Genomic DNA, 25,049 nt, shown 5'->3' with positions numbered 1-25,049 from the left:
TAGTCAGCATATAGGAGGGAGATTGAAAACCTGGCTGAATGGTGCCACAATAAAAAGTTCTCAACCAATGATAGTAAGGAGCTGATTATTGAGTTCAGGAGGAGGAAATCAGACGTCCATGAGCCAGTCCTCATCAGGGGGTCAGTGGAGTATATGGTCAGCAACTTTAAATTCCTTAGTATTATCATTTCAGCAGATCTGTCCTGGTGCAATTATGAAGAAAGCACGGCAGCACCTCTACTTCCTTAGGAGTTTGCAAAGATTCCGTATGACATCTAAAACTTTGACAAACTTCTGTAGGTCTGCAATGGAGACTGCTTGCATCATGGCCTGGTATGGAAATACTAATGTCCTTGAATGGAAACTCCTACAAAAAGTAGTGGATACAGCCTAGTCTATCATAGGTCAAAATCTTCCCCACCGCTGAGCACATCTACATGGAGTGTTGTTGTAGGAAAGCAGCATCCATCATCAAGGATGTCCACCACCCATGTCATGCTTTCTTCTCACTGCTACCATCAGGAAGAAGGTACAGGACCCTCAGGACTCTCGCCACCAGGTTCAGGAACAATTATCACCCCTCAACCATCAGGCTCTTCAACCAAAGGGGATAACTTCATTCGTCCCACTGCTGAACTGTTCCCGTAACCAGTGGAGTCATTTTCAGTGACTCTTCATCTCGTGTTCACAATATTTATTGCTTATTTATTTATTTGTTTTGTATTTGCACAGCTTGTTGTCTCTTGCACATTGGTTGTTTGTCCATCCTATTGAGTGCAGTTATTTCATAGATTCCATTGTTCCTTGGATCTACTGTATATGCCCGAAGTAAGCACAGCTCAAGGTTGTATATGGTGACATATACAGTATGTACTTTGATAATAAATTTACTCTGTACTTTGTAAATGCAAGATGCTAGATATCCATTTATAACATTTAGAGGGCTCAGAGACCCCAGTCTAAATTTGCTTACATCCCCAGTCCACGATCACTTCATACTTCAAAGTATTTTGAGACTTAAGGGCCTTTATCTTCAAAGATACACTTGCAGATAACTGTCTTCTTGTAATCAGACTTTCAGGTGTTTGTGGTAGCCTTTCAAAATAGAAACATTAACAGAAGTATATGTTGTAAATCACTTCAATTGTGATGTTTTGTCCATGATAGTCCTCGGAAAAATGTTGCATCGTGTTCCACTTGTGAGGACCTACATCCTTGGCATTGCCTTTTTTATTTAATCAGTCAGGAATAGTTTGAAATGGATATTACCTTGTATAACCATGTATGTTATTGAAAGCTGGGTCTTGATGAGAGGTTAAAGCTCACCCCTTCCCATGAGCAGAAGCTAATGCATTGCATGTTATTGACTCTCTCATAATGGTCTTAACTAGCGTCAAAGGATGAAAAAAATTTGCAATGGACATTTTGTTAATTTTTGGACATATTGACGTTCCTGAGAGATTCTGCAGAAACACTTTTTGTTTGTGTTATTGTGACATACATTGCAGATGTGAAGGTTATTCTACAGTGATTTGTAAAAAATTTTTAAAGATATCTTGCTTTGAACTAGAGTTAACTACTGGTAGTTGGAGTAAGACACTATAAATATTTGAGTGAGCTAGCATTACATTGTGTGGCGAGGTGGAGGTGCGTCCCTACCAAAGGAAATCTAGGACACTCCTTCCTTCACTTGTCTGCAGGTCCCCTTGAACAAGGTACTGTATAGTACCTGCTTAGCCTCCCACCCCCCCACCCCAATCAGGGTCAAGTGAATTAGAAGTTAATTTTTTACTTTCATCTCACAACGTAGCTATGTACAAACAATAAGGAAGGAAAATGTGGGAGGATAGTGCCCAAACACTAAGACTGTATACATAATTGTTTTGTTTACAGGTTTGTACAGTCAGATATGCAATCAGATCAATGTGTATTGATCAATCTGATGGCCTGGTGAAAGAATCTGTTGGTCCTGGCCTTAATATTGTGATACTGTTTGCCAGACAGAAGCAGCTGAAACAGTTTGTGGCTGGGGTAGCTGGAGTCTCTGATGTTCCTCCATGCCCTGTTTATGCACCTGCTGCTGTAAGTGTCCTGAATAGAGGACAATTCACATCCACAGATGTGCTGGGCTGTCCACACCACTCTCTGCAGTGCCCTGCGATCGAGGGTAGTACAGTTCCCGTATGAGGTGGTGATACAGCCAGTAAGGATGCTCTCGATGGTGTCCCTGTAGAAAGTCCTGAGGACCTGTGGACTCACGCCAAACTTCTTCAGCCATCTGAGGTGAAAGAGGCGCTGTTGTGCTTTTCTCCCCACACAGTATGTACTACTCAACCTCTCAACTACGATCCCATTGATGTCAATAGGGGATAGCCTGTCTCAATTCCTCCTGTAATTCACTATCAAGTCCTTCATTTTTCGACATTGGGGAGAGTTTATTTTCTTGGCACTACTGGGTATTAGCTATTAACTTCTCCTTTGTAGACTGTCTCATCATTCTTGGAAATGAGGACTATCAATGTCATGTCTCTGCAAATTTGATCAGCAGACTGGAGTTGTGCACGGCAATGCAGTGTCATGGGTATATAGGGAGTAGAGGAGGGGGCTCAGGACACAGTCCTGGGGGGCTCCTGTGTTGAGGGGCAGAGGTGAGGGTGCCTATCCTTGCCACCTGGAACTATCTGACAGTAAGTCCGAGATCCAGCTGCACAAGGCAGAGTGCAGGTCATGGTCTCTGAGCTTCTTGTTGATCCTGGGTGGGCGGTATGGGGGTGGATTTATGGTGTTGAGTGCTGAACTGTGGTCCAAGGACAGCATTCTAACATAAGCATCCTTCTTCTCCACTTGAGTGAGGACGGTGTGTGTAGTGCTGTGGCTATGGCTTCGTCAGTTGATCGGTTCCGTCAGTAGCTGAATTATTGGGAGTCCAGTGTGAGTGATAGCATGCTGCAGATGCAGGTGATGGATGGTAGTATGAGCAACTGGTGCATATCACAAGTCCTGGTTATGTGACCGCAGACACCGGGCAGACAATCTCTGAAAGGTATTGATAATGGGGACACCCATCTTGTAAAGGCACTCTCCAGAAAAAAGACATTGGCAAACCACTTCACAGTTATGGTCATGAGACCATGATCGCCTATGTCTATGACAGAGCACATGATGATGAACTTTACTTACGGTACTGATGTCCGTGAAGATCTTGCTTGCCAATAGGGGCACCATAAGGTTAAAAATGAAAGAACATAAAATCCCATGCAGAGGTTCTGGAGTCACATCATCCTATCTGGAAAAAGATGAGAGTTTCTACAGCACTAGTGATACTAGACATTTATTCTAGAGTTCATTTAACGGAATGATTTGAGATTCATATGATTAGAGTATGCACATTTTTCCTAAGGCGTGGTAGAACAAAGTACTCTGCTGAGTGAAGTCCAGGAAAAACAGTGGATTTTATTAAATCCCTTTTAGCAAAATGTTGTTGTAACCACCCACTACTTTTATGTTCTACAATTATTTTCAGTTATTTCATTATCTGCTCAGTACACATCTTGAATCTGATAACTTAATTTTATAATAATGCTATTTTAATCTACTGAGACAAATGTGAGTGAATCCTGGAAGGGATTTGAATAGGAACCCAGAACTGCACACAAGTACCAAATTATCAGAAGTGTATTTATAAATTTATTGACATTCATGGCCACATCTTTCTTTGATGCTCCATATTCAAATTGAGATGTGCTGGAGTTTAGCAGAATAGGGGGGTGGAATCTGACAGAGTGGATGTGGAGAGGATGTTTCTCATAGTGGGTGAATCTCAGACAAGAGAGCACAGCCTCACAATAGAGGGATGTCCATTTAGAAGAGAGATGAGAAAGAATTTCTTTGGCCAGAGGGTGGTGAATCTGTAGAATTCATTACCACAGACAGCTGTCGAAGCAAAATCATTGAGTATACTTAAAACAGAGGTTGATAGGTTCTTGTTAATCAAAAGTTATGGGAAGATGGCAGGAGAATGGGGTTGAGAGGGATATTAAGCAGCCATGATGGAATGGTGGAGCAGACTCGATGGACCGAGTGGCCTAATTCTGTTCCTATGTCTTGTGTCCTTATGGTCTTCTGGTATTCCCCCCCTTTATCTTTTGTGCTGTTTGGTCCTTTAGTTTTTGAAGAAGGTGTTTCTTCACATTCCTCAGAATGTTGCAATTAACATCATTTATGAAGCGTGTCTCAGTTTTTTCCTTCCATAAACACACATTCAAACAGGGCAAAGTTGAATTGGTATGTTACTTCTGATGCACATACAGACCAAATTGTTTTGAAAAGGTCAGCTCTTCTGCATCAGTAGTTGTATTCAGCAGCTTCTAAAGTACAAACGTTTGTACATAAATTTAAGCTAATCATTCATGGATGAATGCCAAAATAGTTAGAAATAATTCCCAAATTATGATCAATTAGCACATGAATGTGGAATTAAACCTATTTTTGTCATTCATTTGCCTGAGCATTATTACCAATGAAATTAATATTTGATACAGATACTTAAGTCAATACTAATTGGAATCTGTACAATGAATCCCCATGCTTCCATTATATGTGCTCTCAATTAATTCTGCAGGCATCTGGAGACTAGAGAGCATTATGCTGGCAACATATCTTTTGTTTTACAAATTCCAGACAAATAATTTTGCAATGTTCCTCCACTTGTCAAGATTTGTAATGTCAGACACTGGATCAGGTGTCAATCAAAAACAGTTAACAAAGAGTGCTACTCTGACAGGCTTCCTATTCAGAGGAAAGTATTAAAGGCAATTTGTGAGGCTCTTGAAAATTGTGCTGTAATTGTTGAATCATTAAATAATAGCACAGATAGCCCTTTGGCTATTATTGCTGTTCCAGCTCTATGATACAGAGATACTGTACATTGCCCTGTAAGGTTTCTTTATCCTTTCGTTAATTTTCCCATTCTCTTTTGAATGCTGATATTCTATCTTCCTTTCAAGCAGTGTATTCCAGCTCTCAACAATTCAATGACTGAAATTAAATGTTTCCTTTTCTCACTTGTAATACTTTCACTAACAATTTTAAATCTGCAACTTATCATCATCATACGGCCACTATAGTCACATTGTCTTTATTTACACCCTAAGAACTTTTCATGATTTAAAAGAGATAGTGGGATTCTGGCTTGCAACAGATGTTTGTTGCCAGCCTATTTCTTAAGGTAGAAACAAGAGACTCAGAAAGGACTGTGAGGATATGAGAAATTGGAGATAGGCCATGTTATGTGAGAACTGGCTGGAAATCAGCAGCAAAAATAATGAAATTTTCATGTTCTGTATGAATGCAGTAAGCAGCACCAATACAATCATTGATGTGCTAGAAGAAGAGCTGAGGAACAAGGCCCTGTTTCCACAAATGCGGGGAGTTTTGTGGTACCATGTGAGTTCCTATCCTCCACTTTTGTTCTGGAGGAAGTGAGTGGAGTTGAAGAAATTAAGAACATTCAACCAAGTGTTGGCAGAAGAAAATTCATTGGATCTTTGTTTAAGATATTTTTCTAAGCTCTTTATTTACTTTGGAGTTACGCTTTTCAGTAGTTTAGTGAGGATTTCTGAAGGCAGACTCAAAGTACATGGTTAATTTCTTTGTATTTCTCTTATAGCCCGGTACAACTCCTTCCCATCCAAATCTTTAAGAGGCCCATGTCTACTTAGCTAATATTTTATCTTTTCGATGCTAAAAGAACTCTTCACCTTCTCATTTTAAGTTTATCACTAGATTACTCTGTTATTCTACTTTTCTTTTATGTCCATACCTTAACCCTCCTTTGCTGAAAGTTTCACCAATCCTCGGGCTATTTCTTGGCAAAGTAATAAGGCTTTTCCATTATCTATGCAGTAAAACTCCAATAAACCTTTCAGAATCCCCAGTGGTTTGCTGTGCTTCTTTCCACCAAGGTGGGCTCTGGATCCCAAACCCCTTTGCAATTCACCAGGACCAAGTTCCTGTGCTCCATTTAAACTTACCAAGTTACATATTATTAATGATACTGTATATTTAACAATGTAAATTAAAGTGTGCTATTTTTAATTTAAAATTTAAAACGAAGTGAAATCCAGTTGATCAGAAAATCTGCAACCCCTTCACCAATTTGCTGGGTTATAAGTTTAACTCTACCATCTTTAATATCTTCATGGCTGACACACCATTACTTTTATTGCCTTATGGGGGTATCTCTTATGAATTATTTATAATTCCTTAAGTGTTAACCATTGCTTACTTAATATTATTTCCTTTTACCTTTCTTCTTAACATAGATTTTCAAGTTCATCACCGTGAATTTATGCCTTGTGTCTTTGTAGTTTGCTTTATTAAGATTTATGACCTGGCTTCTGATTCAACTGTATTACTTGCATCTTATAAAACCTATCTCGTTAAAATCCCTAAAGGCTCCTTAACTATCGGAAGTTTCTCCCTGCACCATTCAGGATTTAAAATAGCTTGTTTCCTTGTTGGTTTCTCAACATACTGATCTATAAAACCCAAACAAGAGAAAATCTTCAGATGCTGGAAATTTGAGCAACACACACAAAATGCTGGAGGAACTCAGGAGGCCAGGCAGCATCTATGGAAAAAAGTACAGTTGACGTTTTGGCAGGACTGGAGAAAAAATCTGAGGATCTATAAACCCGCCACTTTTCCACTCTAATATTGCTCATTTGGTATATTTGATATGTAATCTATATCTATTATATATCTATCTCTGGAGAATGTAACTGTTTTCTTGCCTATTTGCAAACCCTACTATTTTCTGTCTTGCTGTATGCTGTTTCACAGATCCACTAAAACTGATTCTGCTACGTGATCTTCTGAACTGAAGTCCTTCTTTGCTACCTTTAATCAATTTTTTTATTACCATGGTTGCCCCATATCATTTTCCATTTTGCTTTTTTACAGTAGCTATTGGGGCATCTTCAAAGGACTCCTCTGTTTTGCTTGATTCAGTTACAAAATACCTTGTGTGGGGGATTTTCATTGTTTTATTTGTTATTTTTTTGAGAGAGTGTTTTAATAATCTTCTTCCTAATATGTTCTTCCTATTTCATTTTACCCAAAAAGCACATTAGTTGCAGTTCTACAAACCAAAATATTTGGGGTGATGTGATGAAATACACTGTGTGTCACTGGTTTATTTTTCTAGTGTTCATAAATTAATTCTACACATTCAAAGAGTATTCCATTGCATTGATATCAATTCTCAGGGAATCAACTATATTTTTAGAGAAGCTGTGTACTTGCTTGCGGTGTGCATTAATACAATTAGCCCAAAATAAATATTAAGAATTATTTTTAAAAGTTAAGAATAAATGTTTTGTGTATTCCATTTGAATGATTGACAATTACTGGTGCTGAAATTGTAGGGATTCTGTATCATCTTCCTTATTTCCAGATTAGATTACCCATCCCAAATGCAGAGAGATTTACCTGAACGTAGTAAATGTTTAGAGCTTTGCGGAAATTTTAAAGGGGGTTTATAGCAACATCAGGCAGCATGAATCCTAAGAAGGTGTTTCAGTTGCTAAAATGATGATATTTGCCAGTGAAGCCCGAACTCATACTGTGAAAAATGCTCCTTATGCAGAATGTACTCTACCATTATTTGAGAAGTTCTTACAAGGGATAGATTGACTTCATGCTTAAGTTCACCCTACTTTTTTAAATTTCAGGTGTGTAGTATTTTCTAATGTGTATATTAGCACTTTATTACAAATATGTTTAATCAAAATTTATATAATCTGTAAAATATTTTATTAAATCAGCCATTTTATCCATGTAGCAGCACAATTATAAACATTAAGCTCCTTGAATTTTGAGTTCAGAATATTAAACTTGAATAAGTCCAATGTAGAATCGAGAGAAATTAATGGTCTTCAGGAAGAATGCTCAGTCCAGATGCAGGATTGTGACCCACAGTGTTGGCAGTTTCTGTTATAGATGCTGCTCAACCCATTTCGCTCATCCTGCAGATTGTTTATTGCTCCAGATTCAAGCAATTCATGCATCTGCATTCTTGCATAACTTATTCAGTTAATTCAGTATCTAAGATAATTTCTGAAAAATAACCTTCTGGTCTTCATCATTAATATTGTAACTTTTTTTTTTGTTTTTCTTTCAGGCCTCCAGGTGGTATTAAACTCAATCATCAAGGCTATGGTCCCATTGTTACACATTGCTTTGTTGGTGCTGTTTGTAATTATCATCTATGCCATTATAGGATTAGAACTCTTCATGGGTAAAATGCACAAAACCTGCGTCAAGAATGGAACAGGTAAGAAATGTGACTACTATACAATGTGTACTATTTAAACTGTTCGCATATTCACAGCAAATGAGTATTTTGTATTTCTTTGGAAATAATGATCATTTCCATATATCATTGGCTTTGAGAGAGTGGATGTACTAGTTGTTATCCAAAATGCTATAGCATCTTTGGAGCTTAGCAAGTGTACTTCCATTACTAGCTACCAACCTGTGACTATTAACTTACCAACCTGGACACTTTTTTGGGATGTGGGAAGAAACTGGTGCACCATGGGGAAGCCCACACAGTCACGTGGCAGATCACACCAGAAAGCAGAATCTCATCTGGGTCACTGCAGCTTGAGCCAGTAGCTCTATAAACTGCTATTGTGCTGCCCTAGAGGATTGAGAGAGTTGTGGTTTGAGAGCACTTGTCAACTTCCTCTTTCTCTTCATTTACCAACAGGGTATTTATCTGGTTTATGGATCTGGTCTCTGAGCCTTTATGTGAGACCGTGTGTGACTTTTCTGTTCCTATCCACCTCTTTGGATGCTGGTAATTTTCTATCTTTGCACTGCAAACTTCTCTTTGGGCAGTGAAAAATTCCCACGAAAGCCTGAGGTGCAGTGAGGGTACATTCCAGCTCAAGGAACTGCATTAGGTTTAAGGCAGAACCGAACCCATTATAGTTCTCCCTTGTAATCTGCTCCTTCCAACATGCCTACCCTAGCAGAGAGCTTCATCCGTTGTGGAATGTGATGACCAGGTTTTTTTTTCTCTCACCATTCAAAAGCATGTATTTATAGACCATAAGTTCACTAGTGTTTTCTTCTTGTTGTCTTTTTACTTGTTCAATGAATGTTAGGACGAAGGGTTCGGAATTAATTTCATTTGGCTCTAATGGATTAATTTCAGTAGCTATCTGCCAAAGGAGTTAGATCTCAAATGAGGGTGGACCCCTGTAAAGACATAACAAAGTAATGAAACACTAAAAATACTACTCATGACCTGCTGATTTAAGGAAATATAAAAATGAGTTTGTCCATCATCATCGATGAAGACCTCGACACCATTAGTACTTTTTACGAGGTCGTGTTGCTAGCTTGACACTCAACCCAGCACGGATGGAAAGCATGCCTGGAAGCAGCCCGACTGGATTCGAACACGTGAACCTTCGCTCTGGTGTCCGGCGCTGATGTCACTGCGCCACCAGCCAGCTTGATGGTGTGGAGACTAGAGCTTGATTTGGATTTAAGTGAGGGAGAGTTACGCAGCATCAGCCTCACTCTCTCTTCCCAATTCCCATCTGGATCCAGTGGCAAGACAAGAGTCGAGACAGCTGGAGATAGGACAAGGCGCAGTGGATGACCAGGACGTCTTCTGTGTCTTGTTGTGCTCTACACGTTCCCCGACACTTGCAGAGACCGCCTTCTTAACCGTTGGACCTTCCATTGGTCTCGTTCGCTCAATCCGCCGGAGTCTGTCTTCACATGCTGGGATAGACAACTCCCTATCTCACCGAGGGTTTGAGACCCGTCGGCTACCCTCACCTGGTTTAGCCAGCTTGTCGAAGCTGTTGCCTGGGGTGTGGCCGCTGTCGCATGCAAACAGCTACGAGGAGCCACAGGTGAGAGCTGAGTGCAGGTGGGGACCAAAGGTGGACTAACCGCCTTGAAAAGGACGCGACATGTTCCCCCAGCAGAGGTGCTACCCCTCACTGGCACCCCATACACTATATATATATATATATATATATATATATATATATATATATATATATGTGTGTGTATATTTGTTGCGTTTGCTGCAGTAGCTCATCTACTTCATTTGACATGTTGTGCATTCAGAGATGCTATTCAGCACACCAGTGTTGTAACATGTGGTTATTTGAGTTACTGTCACCTTCCTGTAAGTTTGAACCAGTCTGCCTATTCTCCCTGACCTTTTTCATTAACAAGGCTGCTGTACATGAACATCCCAGAAGATCAGCAGTTCCTGAGATACTCAAACTACCTCATGTGGCACCAACAATCATTCCACGGTCAAAGTCACTTCAATCAATTTCTTCTGCATTCTGATGTTTGCTTTGAGCAACAACTGAGCCTTTAAACATGCCTGCATGCTTTAATGCATTGAGTTGCTGCAACATGATTGGCTGTTTAGATATTTGCATTAACGAGCAGGTGTACCTAATAAAGTGGCCACTAAGTGTACAGTATAAGCCTGGCCTCAATTAGCACTCCTCAATCCCCTTGACTCTTTGCATTCAACATCCAAGATCCAAATTGTACCAGAGGTCCCATTCCTTCCTGAGACAGATGACTCTCAACTTTTAGCCATTCAAATGCACTAACTAACATTGACATCATCTGCAAATCATTTACCAGTGCAAACTTAAAAAGATTTTTGAGATCGACACTATGGTGAGAATTTGGATATCTGGGCAAGTCACTGTTGACAGTCCAGTGTTCAATGCCTTTACTGAATTATCACAATACACTGAAAGCATGATGATTTAACCCTTGGAAGCCTGTGGCATATCTCAGTCTTACAGCATTAGTATGGGGAACTGCTTCTCAGATTTGGCGCCAGGTTGGCTGGTGTGATATCAATGACTATTTAATTACATTGGTGATTGTAGGACTTCAGGTATTGAATCAAATTGGAAAAAAGCTTGTTTGCAGTAGTTTAATGTAATGTATTCATTTAAGTTATTGTTTTTTTTGTTTTCAAAACCATTATTTTTAATTATTTACTATAATTTTTATATAGGTATTTACATTTACTACCCAGCAGTTCCCCCAAGTTTTCAAAGATGTTTCGAAGGTGGTATTAGGATCCTGTTACCACTGAGATGCACACATGGGGTGCTAGTGCTTTGGATGAGCACAATTTATTATCTGAATCCAGCTAATAAATAAGGATAAGGTTGCAGAAATTGCAGTGGCAGAGATGATGATTTTTTTCAGGAAGGACAACTGAAACCCATTGGTTTCCTTGGCTGCATAAGCCTAGGGAAAATGCTCTCCGGTCCTGCCAAACTCGTGAGATTGAGTTGGCTCTCCCACCCAAACCCCGGTTTGTGTGGGCGCTATGTAATTTGCTACCGTATTACAAATTAGTGCCATGAAATGACAGACAGTACACTGCATATGATTAAAGGAGTTATATTAATGAATCTTAACTAAAGGGTTAGTAAGCAAAAACAAAAAGAAAAGGGCCCATTTTAATTAAACAGTCAAATGTGCACAAGTTGGAGCTCATCTTGAACTTCTGTCATTCACGCACTGGGCCCTTGGTCTGCGTGAAGGCACACACCACCTTCTGAATGTCGATCGCAATCCTTCTCGAACAAACAGGTCTCCCACCAGGTCGTATCATACAACCGGCTCTCCCCAGCATCTTTTCTGTTCATCTCCCGCTGAACCAAAGCCCCAAGTCCAACCTTAGCGTCCCTCACCAGGAAAAACCTCCCCTCAGTTCTACCATCCTAATTGGATGGCACACATTCCTCACCATCCCTTATCCCAACAATAACCCGAACAGGCTGACAGCAGAGCAGACTGATCTTACTGAACTGCTAAATTAAATACACACAGCATAACATTAAATATATCAACCAGGGTATTACACAACTAACAAGATCTAGCCCGGAGCTTTAAAAATTGGTTTATTACAATGCTGGTAAGAGTGTCTAATACAATGGATGTTAAGATGCAAATAAACTAACCTTGATGTACCTATTGTATTTACTCTTAGCTGTTTGATCATTTCAGTGACTGATTGGCAGATGGCTTACCTACATCATAATTGGCCTTACAATTTGTGGATGGTTAACAGTAGGTGTAGCAGGCAAACCTTTAATGCTTGCAAACCGTAAAGAAGTATAACACATAGGGAATTATTTTATAAACCTATTACTGCAAAACAGTGGGCAATAAAAGGCTGTGTGAGAAGCTTACAGTATGGAAAAGTTAGAAATCCATTTGTTAAAGTTGTGAAGTGGCCCAGTAATGTGTGAATATATTATGCTCTTTTACATTTGCACAGTATAATTATGTCATTTATTAGGGTATTAAATTTGTATATTTGATCAGAACTGTTTCCCTCATTGTGAAACCAGATAGCTTAAACATTTCTTTTGTCTTCTCTTTGTCCATTTGCAGCCACAGAAATTGAAGCAGCAAGCAAACAGCATGAACATATAGTATTTTTAGGATTAAATGGGGCATTATTGTTGTACTGACAGGTTACAAAATTGCATTTGTTGGAAGCAATGGAACGGTGGAGTTCATAGAGACATGAAGTCTGGCACAGGATTTACAGGCAGAGGATGATATACCCGAATAGCAGTGCTGTAGGAAGATAAATTTTTCATTTCAGTTGATGGCAGACTTTTCAGAATCCTAATCTGTAATTTTAATTCAACTTCCCATGCTGGTATGTCAGTCCATGGCCTCCCCTACTGTCATACTGAGGCCACATCGAGGTTGGAGTGACAACACCTTATAATCTGTCTGGGTAGCATCCAACCTGATGGCATGAACATTGATTTCTCAAACTTCCGGTATTGGCCCACCCCCCCCCTTCACCATTCCCCATTCCCACTTCCCTCTCTCATCTTCTCCTTACCGGCCGGTCACCTCCCTCTGGTGCTCCTCCTCCTTCCCTTTCTTCCATGGCCTTCTGTCCTCTCCTATCAGATTCCCCCTTCCAGTCCTGTATGTCCTTCACCAATCAACTTCCCAGCTCTCTACTTCATACCTCCCTCCTCCCACTTAACGGTTTCACCTATCACCTTGTGTTTCTTCCTCCCCTCCACACCCCCCCCCACCTTCTCGCTCTGATTCCTTATCTTTTTTTCTCCAGTCCTGATGAAGGGTCTCGGCCCGAAACATCAAATGTACTCTTTTCCATAGATGCTGCCTGGCCTGCTGAATTCCTCCAGAATTTTGTGTGTGTTTCTAATCTGTAACGCATGACTATGCTTCTATAAAATTCATATGACAACTAGTTATAATTGAACAAACTAGTTACATCGGAATCAGAATTAGGTTTATTATCACAGGCAGATATGAAATTTGTTAACGTAGAAGCAACAGTTCAATGCAATACGTAATATAGAAGGGAAAAAAATAAATTACAGTATATGTATATTGAATAGATTAAAAATCATGCAAAAACCGGAATAATAAATATTTTAAAAGTGAGGTAGTATTCACGGGTTCAATGGCCATTTGGGGATCGGATGGCAGAGGAGAGGAAGCTGTTCCTGAATCGCTGAGTGTGTGTCTTCAGGCTTCTGTACCTCCTACCTGATAGTAACAGTGTGAAAAGGGCATGCCCTGGGCGTTGGGGGGGGGGGGAGGGGTCCTTAATAATGGACACTGCCTTTCTGAGACACTGCTCCTTGAAGATGTCCTGGGTACTTTGTAGGCCAGTACCCAAGATGAAGCCGACTAAATTTACGACCCTCTACAGCTGCAGCTACATGCTGCATATGCCATTTGTTGGCTGGTCTTAACTAAAGAGCTCCCATTAGTAACACCATTCAGGGTTCCCAGAGTGTCCAAAGTATCCAGTACTCTATATGATACAGTATTCCATAATTGAGGTTTGGACTTGCAAGAGAACCAAGGTGAACAGAACAGAAAACCTACACGTGAGTTGGAGATGGAAAAAGATGAGGAATAATACGGCAATGAAGGTTTGCAGAACAAACTGATCTCTGGGAAAACTTCAACTGGGTTACCCAGTGTCAAATCCCTTTATAATAGACACCGTTCTAACGATTATCCACAAACCTTTAACACAAAGTTTGAGTGATTCTACCAAAAAAAAGGGGGAGGAGGAGGAGAAAATGGTAGCACAACGCAGCGCGTGTAGCCTCTCCAGTGAAATGATATCGTATTTGTAAGTAGGATGCCATGCACAATTCTGATTTGATGAAGACAGCCGTGAGAGCACGGAGGAACATCTGGATTAACTTCTGAAATGCCCGGTTCGCTGCCGCTGCTACTGTGCGATCGAGAATCTCCAGAAGGAGGGCCCCAAAGTCCTCGGCTTTGCCTGCTGCTGGTGACCGGGGCTGAGGTCGAAGCGTTCGGCAGAGATGGTGCTCGGTGCTTGGTGTCGGAGGGCTGGTTGGAGCTCGAAGTTTTCGGACGACTCAGAGTCGGACTGTGGTCGGGTATGGCAGGGAAAGTTTTCTTCTTTCTCCTGTCTGCATGAGATGTGGGACTTTCGAGAGACTTTGAACTTTTTGCCGTGCTCACGGCTTGTTCTTCATCAAGTTATGGTATTGTTTGCACTGTTGTAACTATATGTTATAATTATGTGGTTTTTGTCAGTTTTTCAGTCTTGGTCTGTCCTGTGTTTCTGTGATATAACACCAGAGGAATATTGTAACATTTCTTAATGCATGCATTACTAAATGACAATAAAAGAGGACTGCGTGTCCTCATAATCTAATCTAATCTAAATCTAAAAGAATAGCTACTTCATATAATATTTCCCCATATGCTTGCATGTGTACTCTTGTGGAGTTGCAAAAGCATAACTTTTCCTTCTCCTGTGCCTCCAGTGTGCTGAAGCCTTTCCCCGCAGCAGGAGTAGAGGTCCGCTGCCTCCTCTGATTGCACAGTTCCTTTGATAATCATGTGTGCACTTTGGATTCCATGGGAATTAACTGCTGAATTGTGGGGTAGACTAGGTAATCAGGTTATAAATTAGGTCCTGATTTGTGATAGAGGTTATGTGGATAGGAAGGAAGTGTTTTGAATAAAGCTCTCTTATGCTGTCATCCAACTATGGGTCAGCAATTCATTTTCTCAGGAGGACTTGGATATTAATGCAGCAATATAAAAATGAGGCTGAGCTATCTGTATGAACTCATTTCATCACCTCATTTGATACCATAAATTTTGCTATATTCCTCCCTCTTAATGCTCTATGCGGCACTGCTGCAGCTGAATAAACCTCTAAATGTATGACACCCAGTAATGGCATATGTTAGCTTAATGGATAAGTGGTACTGCCCCATTGCAACAGCTTTTCCATTTAAAAAAAAACTCCTGCACAGGCCTCCTGTCATTGTTGGACACGATGGACAATCACCCACAATGGATTTAGTGAGGTTAGTCATCAAGAAAAGCATGAAATTGCTTAGGTATGATTCAAGAAGAAATGCAGATTTTGAAGAAGGTCATTGAAGGTAAAAGATAGATGTGTTTTTAAGACAAGTGAATATGCTATGCAATGTGATAAAATAAACTTACGGGTAGGATGATATCAGCAAAGCTCATCTCGGCTGGTTTGGTTAGAGCCTTTAAACTACAAAGCAATCTGTATGTTTTTAAATACAGTGCACTCAGTAACCTGGTACTTGTTTCTCATAGGCTCTTTCATTTGTTTTAAAATACTGCTCAACTAACTCAGTATGTATATTTCAGTTATCTCTTGTGCAATCCAACGTGTGTGTCTTTCCGATGTAGCCAGCCATTTCTGCTTTTTTTTTATTTATGATTGTTATCACGCATACTCATTGTTTACAAACCCGTGAATTCCTCCACCATCTGTTTTTTTAAAAAAACTTGACCATGTCTTCTATTCTAAAGAATTTGTGCTGCACTGATATTTTTATTCGACACGTTTCTCACTGCACCTTTTTAAAACTCTAAGGTCTTGCTATGCTTCAACAGGTAGGTAGTCATCTCAGGTTTGCTTAAAACTTCTTCTTCACCACTGTTTGTAACTCCAAAGCATATAAACTAATTGAAAGGAAAATGAGAGCTGGGAATGTGGATCTAACTTTGCCTTTACTTTTAAGAGAGGTGCGTAGTGGTGGTGACGTAGTGGTGTCATGGTGTATGCAACTCATGTATTTTTTACATATAATGCGTAATGAGTTATTTAAGTGAACAGAATGCTGAATCAAACAATATTACTCAAATATTAAATACACAACATGTACCATGTAGCCATATTCGAAATCCATTGTCCAATTTGTTTTCTCCTTTTTCCAACTATAGGTATAGTTTACTTTTCAAATTGAGCTCAAAAATGCTGCAGTGAGATTTCTTCTGTCCTGACTATACGTCAAGCTGATGTCTTATGCTTGTAAGAGCCACCTGTAAAGTTCTAAAAGTTAGGGTGTTAAAATGTCATTGACAAGTATGCTGAATTTCCAGGCTGCCTGCATAATTTTAATCCAGGTTTCCCGTCTGAACGGGTTTACTTTGGAGTTGACATTAGGATTGACATAAATGCTTAACTTCTCATGACTAGTTGATGTCAAACATACAGTAATTATCAGTGTGATGCAATTAATAGCTACAAGCCTGAAATTTCACTTGCAATTGTTCCCAAGCCTCAAGCAGAAGTGTGTTGAATGCTTTGCTTGTGATGGTGAACAAAGTTCGCATCAAAAAGGATCTACTGCTTTCCCAGCGTATAAGACAAATAAACTCTTCGCAGGCTTCCAGCTGGGTACAAGTATCAATTTCAATGACAAGCTTTGCCAACTTCATCAGGGATGAAGTTCTTGTGATATCGTCAGTGATACAGCAGTGGGAGCAGTAACGTTCTAAGGAAATCCACAACAATAATTTCTTCAAAGACTGTAGAAAACTTATTTTGTTCTTTTTGTTCCAATGGCTGCAAGGATAGGTCCACGATATTTTTCAAGCAACTCTGAAGTGTTATTTTGAGCTGAAAACAAGGACCGCAGATGTGTTTGAAAGGAAGCTTCTTTAATCATGTATAATTAACTAACCATTTAATATAGTTATTAGTGTACAGTTGTAAATGTCTTTACAAATCAAGAATTTCCTCATCTCTACTCCACTGTTTTTGCTGGTGAAGTCCCCAAGAAATTTAGAACAGTGCTTTGCACAAGAGGTAAAAATATACATGTCACTAGGAATCTTCATGGACTCTATTGCCTTTCCAGTTTGAACCAGGATAAAAACAAATACAAGCAACATACATCAAAGTTGCTGGTGAACGCAGCAGGCCAAGCAGCATCTATAGGAAGAGGATGTATGTTGCTTGAATTTCCAGCATCTGCAGAATTCCTGTTGTTTGCGTTTAAAAACAAATACAATGTAGTTTGGACCAAGAATCAAATGTTCTTTTCATTGCATCATGGTGTAATGAAAGTCTTTGAGATATTTTGCTATCTGAGTTCCATTTAAAATACTCTTCAAACTGTTTCGCCTCCAGTAATCAAAGAACCTTGTGTGATGTACCGGATTGTGTGTATTTCCAAAGTTATTTAGTACACTGTTTGTTCAGGGAGTTTGGTAAGTAACAATAAGCAATATGTCCAAATGTTGTCTTGAGTGTATGAGCCTCAGAGTCTGTGAAATCAGTAGGCTTCTTTCTAATATCAACATTTTATCATTGTTTACAAAATACATGATATGCAATCAACAAATGTCATTTATAATGGAAGGAAATCAATGAATCAAATTTTATGGATGGCTTAACTCGTTTCCTGTGTCTGAAATATATTTCAAAAAATCTTTACTGCATACAATTTTCCCATAATTATTCTGGAAGCAGATTGGATTAATCATTGTAGTTGCATTTTCCCCTATCCTACCTGCCTGAGACAACATTAAAATTAACATTTAACATTAAATTAATATTTGTTAAGGTAAATTATTTGAGATTGGATTAAAATTATAAAGGACTTTTTCTATATATAGTTGTTAATCAATTTCTGAGCTCCTCATACTTGCTGCAATCTTGTGATTTTTTTTAAGGAAAATTATAAATTAATTTTTTTTCTGTTTTCTGCATTTTGACCTCCTTTACTAAAATTCTGATGTAAAATGCCTGCATAACAAAATCCTTTTAATCTCCTTTTGCATATTAAAGCAGACAGATTAAGGATTCTGATTTTTGGAATTTTATTTAGAACTACCAATGAATGTACCAACATGTAAGAGGGCATAAAAGTCTCTATAAATTTGATTAAGCTGTTGTACACATGGTATAAGTAATGATTAATATACTGTACACATTGCAGTATGTACAAATTTGAAATTTTATGAAGTTAAATATTTTAATGCCCTTCAGTTTATGAAATGCAGTTAGATGGTGTTCAAGAAGGTAAATATAAAATGTGGCAATTATAATATGCCTTATTGAGCCACATACTTAAAAAAAATTAGAGACCTGGGAAATCATAGTCACAGAATATAACAGTATGGAAACAGTCCCTTTGGTTTAACCTGTTCCTGCTAACCAAGTTGTCTTTAACCAGACCCACTTGCCTGAATTTGACCCATATCCCTCTGGTTTGTATCCCTGTACATGTCTAAATATTTTTTAAACATTATAATTGCATCTGCCTCAAACACTCAGACCCCCACCTTTACATTTTCCCCCTCTCACGTTAAACCTACGTCCTTTAGTTTTACACTCACCTTCCTGTGAGGTGAAAAAATTCTCTGACTATTCACCTTTTCTGTGCCCCTCATAATTCTAAATATCTCACTAGGACCTCAGCCTCCTTCACTCCAGAGAAAACAGCCTCAGCCTATTCAGACTCCCCTGATAAGCTGTCCATGCTTATAAATAATTTCTGCACCCTTTCCAACTTAATGACATCCTTCATACTGCTAGGTTGTACACAATACTCCTCGGTCTGGTTGTCAGAAGTCTTGTACAGATGTAACATGAGGTCCCAAATCATGCACTTTATACACTGATCAATGTAGGACAAATATTGCCAAAAACCACTCTCACTATTCTGTCCAACTTCATTGTCATTTTCAGAGAACCATATAGATCACTCTGTCCTACAACACACTCCAAGTTACCGCCATTTACTGTTTAAGTCCTGCCCTGGTTTAACTTCCCTAAATGCGACACTTTGTATCTTTGCAATTGAGCAAGTTAAATTTCATCTGCCATTCTCTGACTCGGTTTCCAGTTGATTTAGTTCTTGTTATAATCTAGAACAACCACCTTCGCTATCAATTATTTTACTAATTTTTGGTGTCATCTGAAAATGTACTAACCATGTAACCCTGATTCTTATTCAAATCCTTAATACAGATGACAAACGAGGGGACTCAGTGACCACTGGTCAGACAGGCTTCCAATCTGAAAAACTTCCAATAATAACTTCCATCTCCTTTTACCAAGCCATTTTTGAATGTAATTAGCTATCTCTCCATGGAGTCCATTTTAATTTAATAACCAGGGCCAGCCTACTGTGTGGAATCTGGTCAAAGCCCCTGCTTATGTATATGTAGACATCATCTGCCACTCTGCCCTTGATTGTCCTCTTGCTCAACTCTTCAACAAATATTTATCTCCTTTCAGCAAATTCTTTAGGTTTGTTTACAATTCTTTTGGATGTTCTTAAACTGGTTACAAAACTGAAAACCGAGTTACCAAGGTAAATGGATGTCTCTGCAATTTCATTTAATGCAAATGTGTGGAATTGTGATAGATAATAATAATGCCTTAGTAGTAATATTCCTCTTCTGAACGTAATCTGATAAGCACAGCTATCCACATTTGCCTGTTAACTTCAGATTCCTTGATGCCTTTTTGTTTCTTGATTTTTTTTTTATCAATCATTTTTGTCAGGGTGTGTGGCATAAAGCTTACAAAAGGTTCAAAAAACTAGGTAATTATAGAGATCTAGAAGATTATAAGGCTAGGAGGAAGGAGCTTAAGAATGAAATTAGGAGAGCCAGAAGGGACCATGAGAAGGCTTTGGCGGACAGAATTAAGGAAAATCCCAAGGCATTCTACAAGTATGTGAAGAGCAAGAGGATAAGGCGTGAGAGAATAGGACTAATCAAGTGTGACAGTGGAAAAGTGTGTATGGGTCCGGAGGAGATGGCAGAGGTACTTAATGAATACTTTGCTTCAGTATTCACTGCAGAAAAGGATCCTGGTGATTGTAGGGATAACTCACAGTGGACTGAAAGCTTGAGCATGTAGATAAGAAAGAGGATGTGCTGGAGTTTTTGGAAAAGCATCAAGTCGGTTAAGTCACTGGGACCGGACAAGATGTACCCCAGGCTACTGTGAGAGGCGAGGGAGGAGATTGCAGAACTTCTGGCGATGATCTTTGCATCATCAATGAGGACGGGAGAGGTTCCAGAGGATTGGAGGGTTGCAGATGTTGTTCCCTTATTCAAGAAAGGGAGTAGAGATAGCCCAGTATATTATAGACCAGTGTGAGTCTTACTTCAATTGGTTGGTAATTTGGTGGAGAAGATCCTGAGAGGCAGGATTTATGAACATTTGGAGAGGCATAATATGATAAGGAATAGTCAGCATGGCTTTGTCAAAGGCAGGTCATGCCTTATGAGCCAGATTAAATTTTTTGAGGATGTGACTAAACACATTGAAGTTAGAGTAGTAGATGTAGTGTATATGGATTTCAGCAAGGCATGGGATCCAGAACTGGCTTCCCCACAGAAGGCAAAGTGTGGTTGTAGATGGGTCATATTCTGCATGGAGGTCAGTGACCAGTGGTGTGCCTCAGGGATCTGTTCTGGGACTCCTATTTGTTGTGATTTGTATAAATGACCTGGATGAGGTAGTGGATGGATGGGTTAGTAAATCTGCTGATGACACAAAGGTTGGGGGAGCTGTGGATAGTGTGGAGGGCTGTCAGAGTTTGCAGCGGGACATTGATAGGATGCAAAAGTGGGCTGAGAAGTGGCAGATGGGGTTCCAACCAGATAAGTGTGAGGTGGTTCATTTTGGTAGGTCAAATATGATGGCAGAATATAGTATTAATGGTAAGACTCTTGGCAGTGTGGAGGATCAGAGGGATTTTGGGGTCCGAGTCCATAGGACACTCAAAGCTGCTGCACAGGTTGACTCTGTGGTTAAGAAGGCATACAGTGCATTGGCCTTCATCAATCGTGAGATTGACTTTAGGAGTCAAGAGGTAATGTTGCAGCTATATAGGACCCTGGTCAGACCCCACTTGGAGTACTGTGCTCAGTTCTGGTCGCCTCACTACAGGAAGGACGTGGAAACCATAGAAATGGTGCAGAGGAGATTTACAAGGATGTTGCCTGGATTGGGGAGCATGCCTTATGAGAATAGGTTGAGCGAACTCGACCTTTTCTGCTTGGAGCGACAGAGGATGAGAGGTGACATGATAGAGGTAGATAAGATGATGAGAGGCATTGATCATGTGGATAGTCAGAGGCTTTTTCCCGGGGCTGAAATGGCTAGCACACGAGGGCAGAGTTTTAAGGTGCTTGGAAACAGGTACAGAGGAGGTGTCAGGACTAAGCTTTTTACGCAGGGAGTAGTGAGTGCATGGAATGTGCTGCCAGTGACTGTGGTGGAGGCAGGTACAATATGGTCTTGTAAGAGACTCCTGGATAGGTACATGGAGCTTAGAAAAATAGAGGGCTATTGGTAACCCTATGTAATTTCTAAGGTAAGGACATGTTCGGCACAGCTTTGTGGGCCGAAGGGCCTGTATTGTGCTGTAGGTTTTCTATGTTTCTGTATGCCAAAATTCAGAGGGGTTTCTCATATTTATTACTAAACCTGAAACTGAAAAATATATTAAACTTTTGAAGAGTCTGTACTGGTGCACAGTTCTGTTGAACCTCGACTTTTCCTCTATTTCGATGAACTAGCAATTTTATGTAGAACTTACTCTGATCAAAAGAGTAACCAAATAAAGAAGGACTTCCTTCTCTTTCCAGTTTTGGAGTGGTGGAATTATGAACCCAAGGAAATTCTAAGTAACCAAGATTTCTGTCAAAGAGCATTTTGTTGCAATTTAGAGTAAACAGGTACAGAATAAAACTTAACATAACGATGACAAAGATTCTAGTGTATACATTGGGATTAGTGTATCACATTAAAAAAATGGCCAACTAAAGTTGCAACCAAACTGGGTGCTGCACATAGATACCTGAACATGTGCTGCCCAATCCCCCTCTATCATGACCATGACCAGGCCCAAGCCACTAGCTATAGGCTGTTCTTTTATTCCGAAGAGAAACCATTTCTAAGTCTTTTCTCATTTAGAAAATTCATCCAGGCACTACCTTTTGTCAGTCATCAATGCAACCACCATGCTGAATGAGACACATATGTCATTCCTCATTCTTTAGAGACATTGCAGAGGAACTTGTTCCATGGTGTCCCCAGGAATGCCTGATGATAGGTGCATCTGGCAAATCGTATCGTATTACCTCGGAGATTTGCAAGATAAGTAAAATACATACATCTTTTGGACTGTGTTTACCCTGTGCCTCCCCCCTCCCAATCTCCCACAGAAAAAGCAGCCCCATCCCCAAGTAGTTTCTGACCTGCTCCCCATCTCTTACTTATTTGTTTTCTCTCTCTTCCCCTCTCACAATAACTCCTTGCCTGTTTTCCATCTTCCTCTGGTGCTCCACTCCCCCTTTCTTTCTTCCAAGGCCTTCTGTCCCATGATAGTCTCCCTTCTCCAGCCTTGTATCCCTTTTGCCAATCAACTTCCCAGCTCTAGGCTCCATCCCTCCCCCTCCTGTCTTCTCCGATCATTTCGGGTCTCCCCCTCCCCTTCCCACTTTCGAATCTCTTACTATCTCTTTTTTCCGTTCGCCCTGACGAAGGGTCTCGACCGGAAACATCGACTGTACTTCTTCCTTTCGATGCTGCCTGGCCTGCTGCGTTCCACCAGCATTTTGTGTGTGCTGCTTGAATTTCCAGCATCTGCAGATTTTCTCATATTTGCCCCACATAACTTGCTCACCAAGCCCTGGTGAATTTTCTGGCCTTGGTTTTATTTGAAAGGAAGCTGAATCTGTTCTTAAATAGGCAAATGAAATTCAGTAAATAGCGAATCATTTACCAAGTTCATGCCTGATTATAATATGAATTTAACTACTTAATGTGCTGTACTTGCTGTAATGGATTTACTTATTTATTTTTTCCATATTACATGTATTGCATTGAACTGCTGCTGCTAAGTTAACAAATTTCATGACATATGCTGATGATATTAAATCTGATTCTGAATACGTATTACCTATTATCATTCAAGGTTATGTAAATTTTAGCTTTAAAATATGAAAAGTTAGTCAACAGTAGTCACAACACATGATGACAATAGTTAGAGAAAAGCATTGTGCAAAAATGTTATCTTTTTGCTGCACAGGCTGGCAGTGCTGTATTATTAAGCATACCAAAACACATTCTTAACTTGACCAGCAACAATCTCTCATTATTGGGTGCCACAATAGTGTAGCGAATAGTGCAACACTATTACTGCTTGGGGTGTCAGAGTTTGTAAGGAGTCTCTGTACATCCTCCCTGTGGAATGTGTGGGTCTTTCCCAGGTGCTCTGGTTTCCTCCCATGGTCTGAAGATGTAACGTGTAGGTTAACTGGTCATCGTAAGTTGTCCCAGCATTGGGCTCGGGTTAAATCGGAGCTGTCGGGGGTTGCTCTGCAATCAGGCTTGAAGGGCCTATTATGCTCTGTATCTCTAGAAATTATAAAATTCACCCACATACACCTCCCACACTGTGAATATGATTCCTAGTCCAAATTTAACTGGCACATGCATATACGGAAGTGAAGCAATTTAAAATAGAAATAAAGAGCTGGGAATTCAAATGACATTTTAATTTGAAGGCTTTGAGAGCAGTGTTCTTAGTGGCTGGTTACGGGGCTGGATAGAGTGAAATAATTTGCTCAACCTTAGTTCGACAAAACTATTCTCCATTCTGCATGGAAGTGTTACATCATTACCCAAATCAGCAAGTCTTTTGGGAGGTTTGCTAATGTACTTTATTCAGTCACCTGAAGATGGAATAATGCAACTAATTTTCTTTATATTTTGCAACTTGTTTGTCCATAGAAACAATATTTTGAAAATAAGGCATAGTTTACCTGAAGTAAATTCAAGATGCTAGATATTTTCATGTACTATAGCTTCCTGCTTGTGTGCAGCAATGGAAATTCACCATCCTTTTAAACTGCAGCGTGCATATCCTTTCAAGGTTGAATTGTATAATCCCATGCCCAGTGCATGTTTATGTCTGAGGTATAGAGAATGCAGTGGTGATGTCAAAGAAAGTTGTCTATCTTGTCAAATTTGGCTGCAAGTATACTGTCAATATCCAAAGCGTACAGTATGTACTGGAACTGAAACCTGAATAGCTTTTAAAATGGATACTTCATAGCTTGCTTGCACATTAGGATTTCAACAAGCTTTTTCTTTCCCCATACTACCAAGACTGTCAATTTTTCCACTTCATTCAAGAAAATATGTGCAGGTGCTGCACGGAGTCTGAATAACCCTTGACACTTGAAAAATAGAACTGGTGTATGTGCCCGCAGCAAAAGCAAATCAAGGAAACACTGGCTGACGCGTGGAAAGCTGGGCGTAGCGCGGTGACACGGCTAGTAGAGCAGCTGCCACACAGCACTAGAGACCCAGGTTCAGTACTGACCTTGGGTGTGTGGAGATTGCAAGTTCTCCCAGTCACTGTGGCCCATTGAGCCTGCTCTGCCATTCGATCATGGCCGATTGATTTTTCCCTCCCGACCCCATTCTCCTGCCTTCTCCCCTGTCACCTTCGATGACTCACTGATCGGGAACCTGTCACATGGCGGTTTCCTCCAGGTATTCCAGTTTCTGCACACGTCCCAAAGAAGAGCAGGTTGGTGGAGGAGTGGTAGAATCTGAGGTTGAGGAGTTGATGAAAAAAGGAGGGTTAATTTAGGATTAATATAAATAGGGG

General features: G+C 40.0%; 1 protein-coding gene across 2 annotated transcripts in view; it reads left to right on the top strand.

The window, feature by feature from the left end:
- Positions 1-25,049, top strand: part of cacna1c (calcium channel, voltage-dependent, L type, alpha 1C subunit) — a 669,326-nt gene that overhangs the window by 321,609 nt on the left and 322,668 nt on the right. For both annotated transcript variants that reach the window (XM_063058026.1, XM_063058027.1), the window contains one exon: positions 8,183-8,335. In XM_063058026.1, the coding sequence (XP_062914096.1) occupies positions 8,183-8,335 (153 nt within the window). The remainder of the gene's footprint in view (positions 1-8,182; positions 8,336-25,049) is intronic.

Source organism: Mobula hypostoma, chromosome 9, assembly GCF_963921235.1.
Source record: "Mobula hypostoma chromosome 9, sMobHyp1.1, whole genome shotgun sequence".
Classification (NCBI taxonomy): domain Eukaryota; kingdom Metazoa; phylum Chordata; class Chondrichthyes; order Myliobatiformes; family Myliobatidae; genus Mobula; species Mobula hypostoma.
This window is presented reverse-complemented; position numbering and strand designations above follow the sequence as displayed.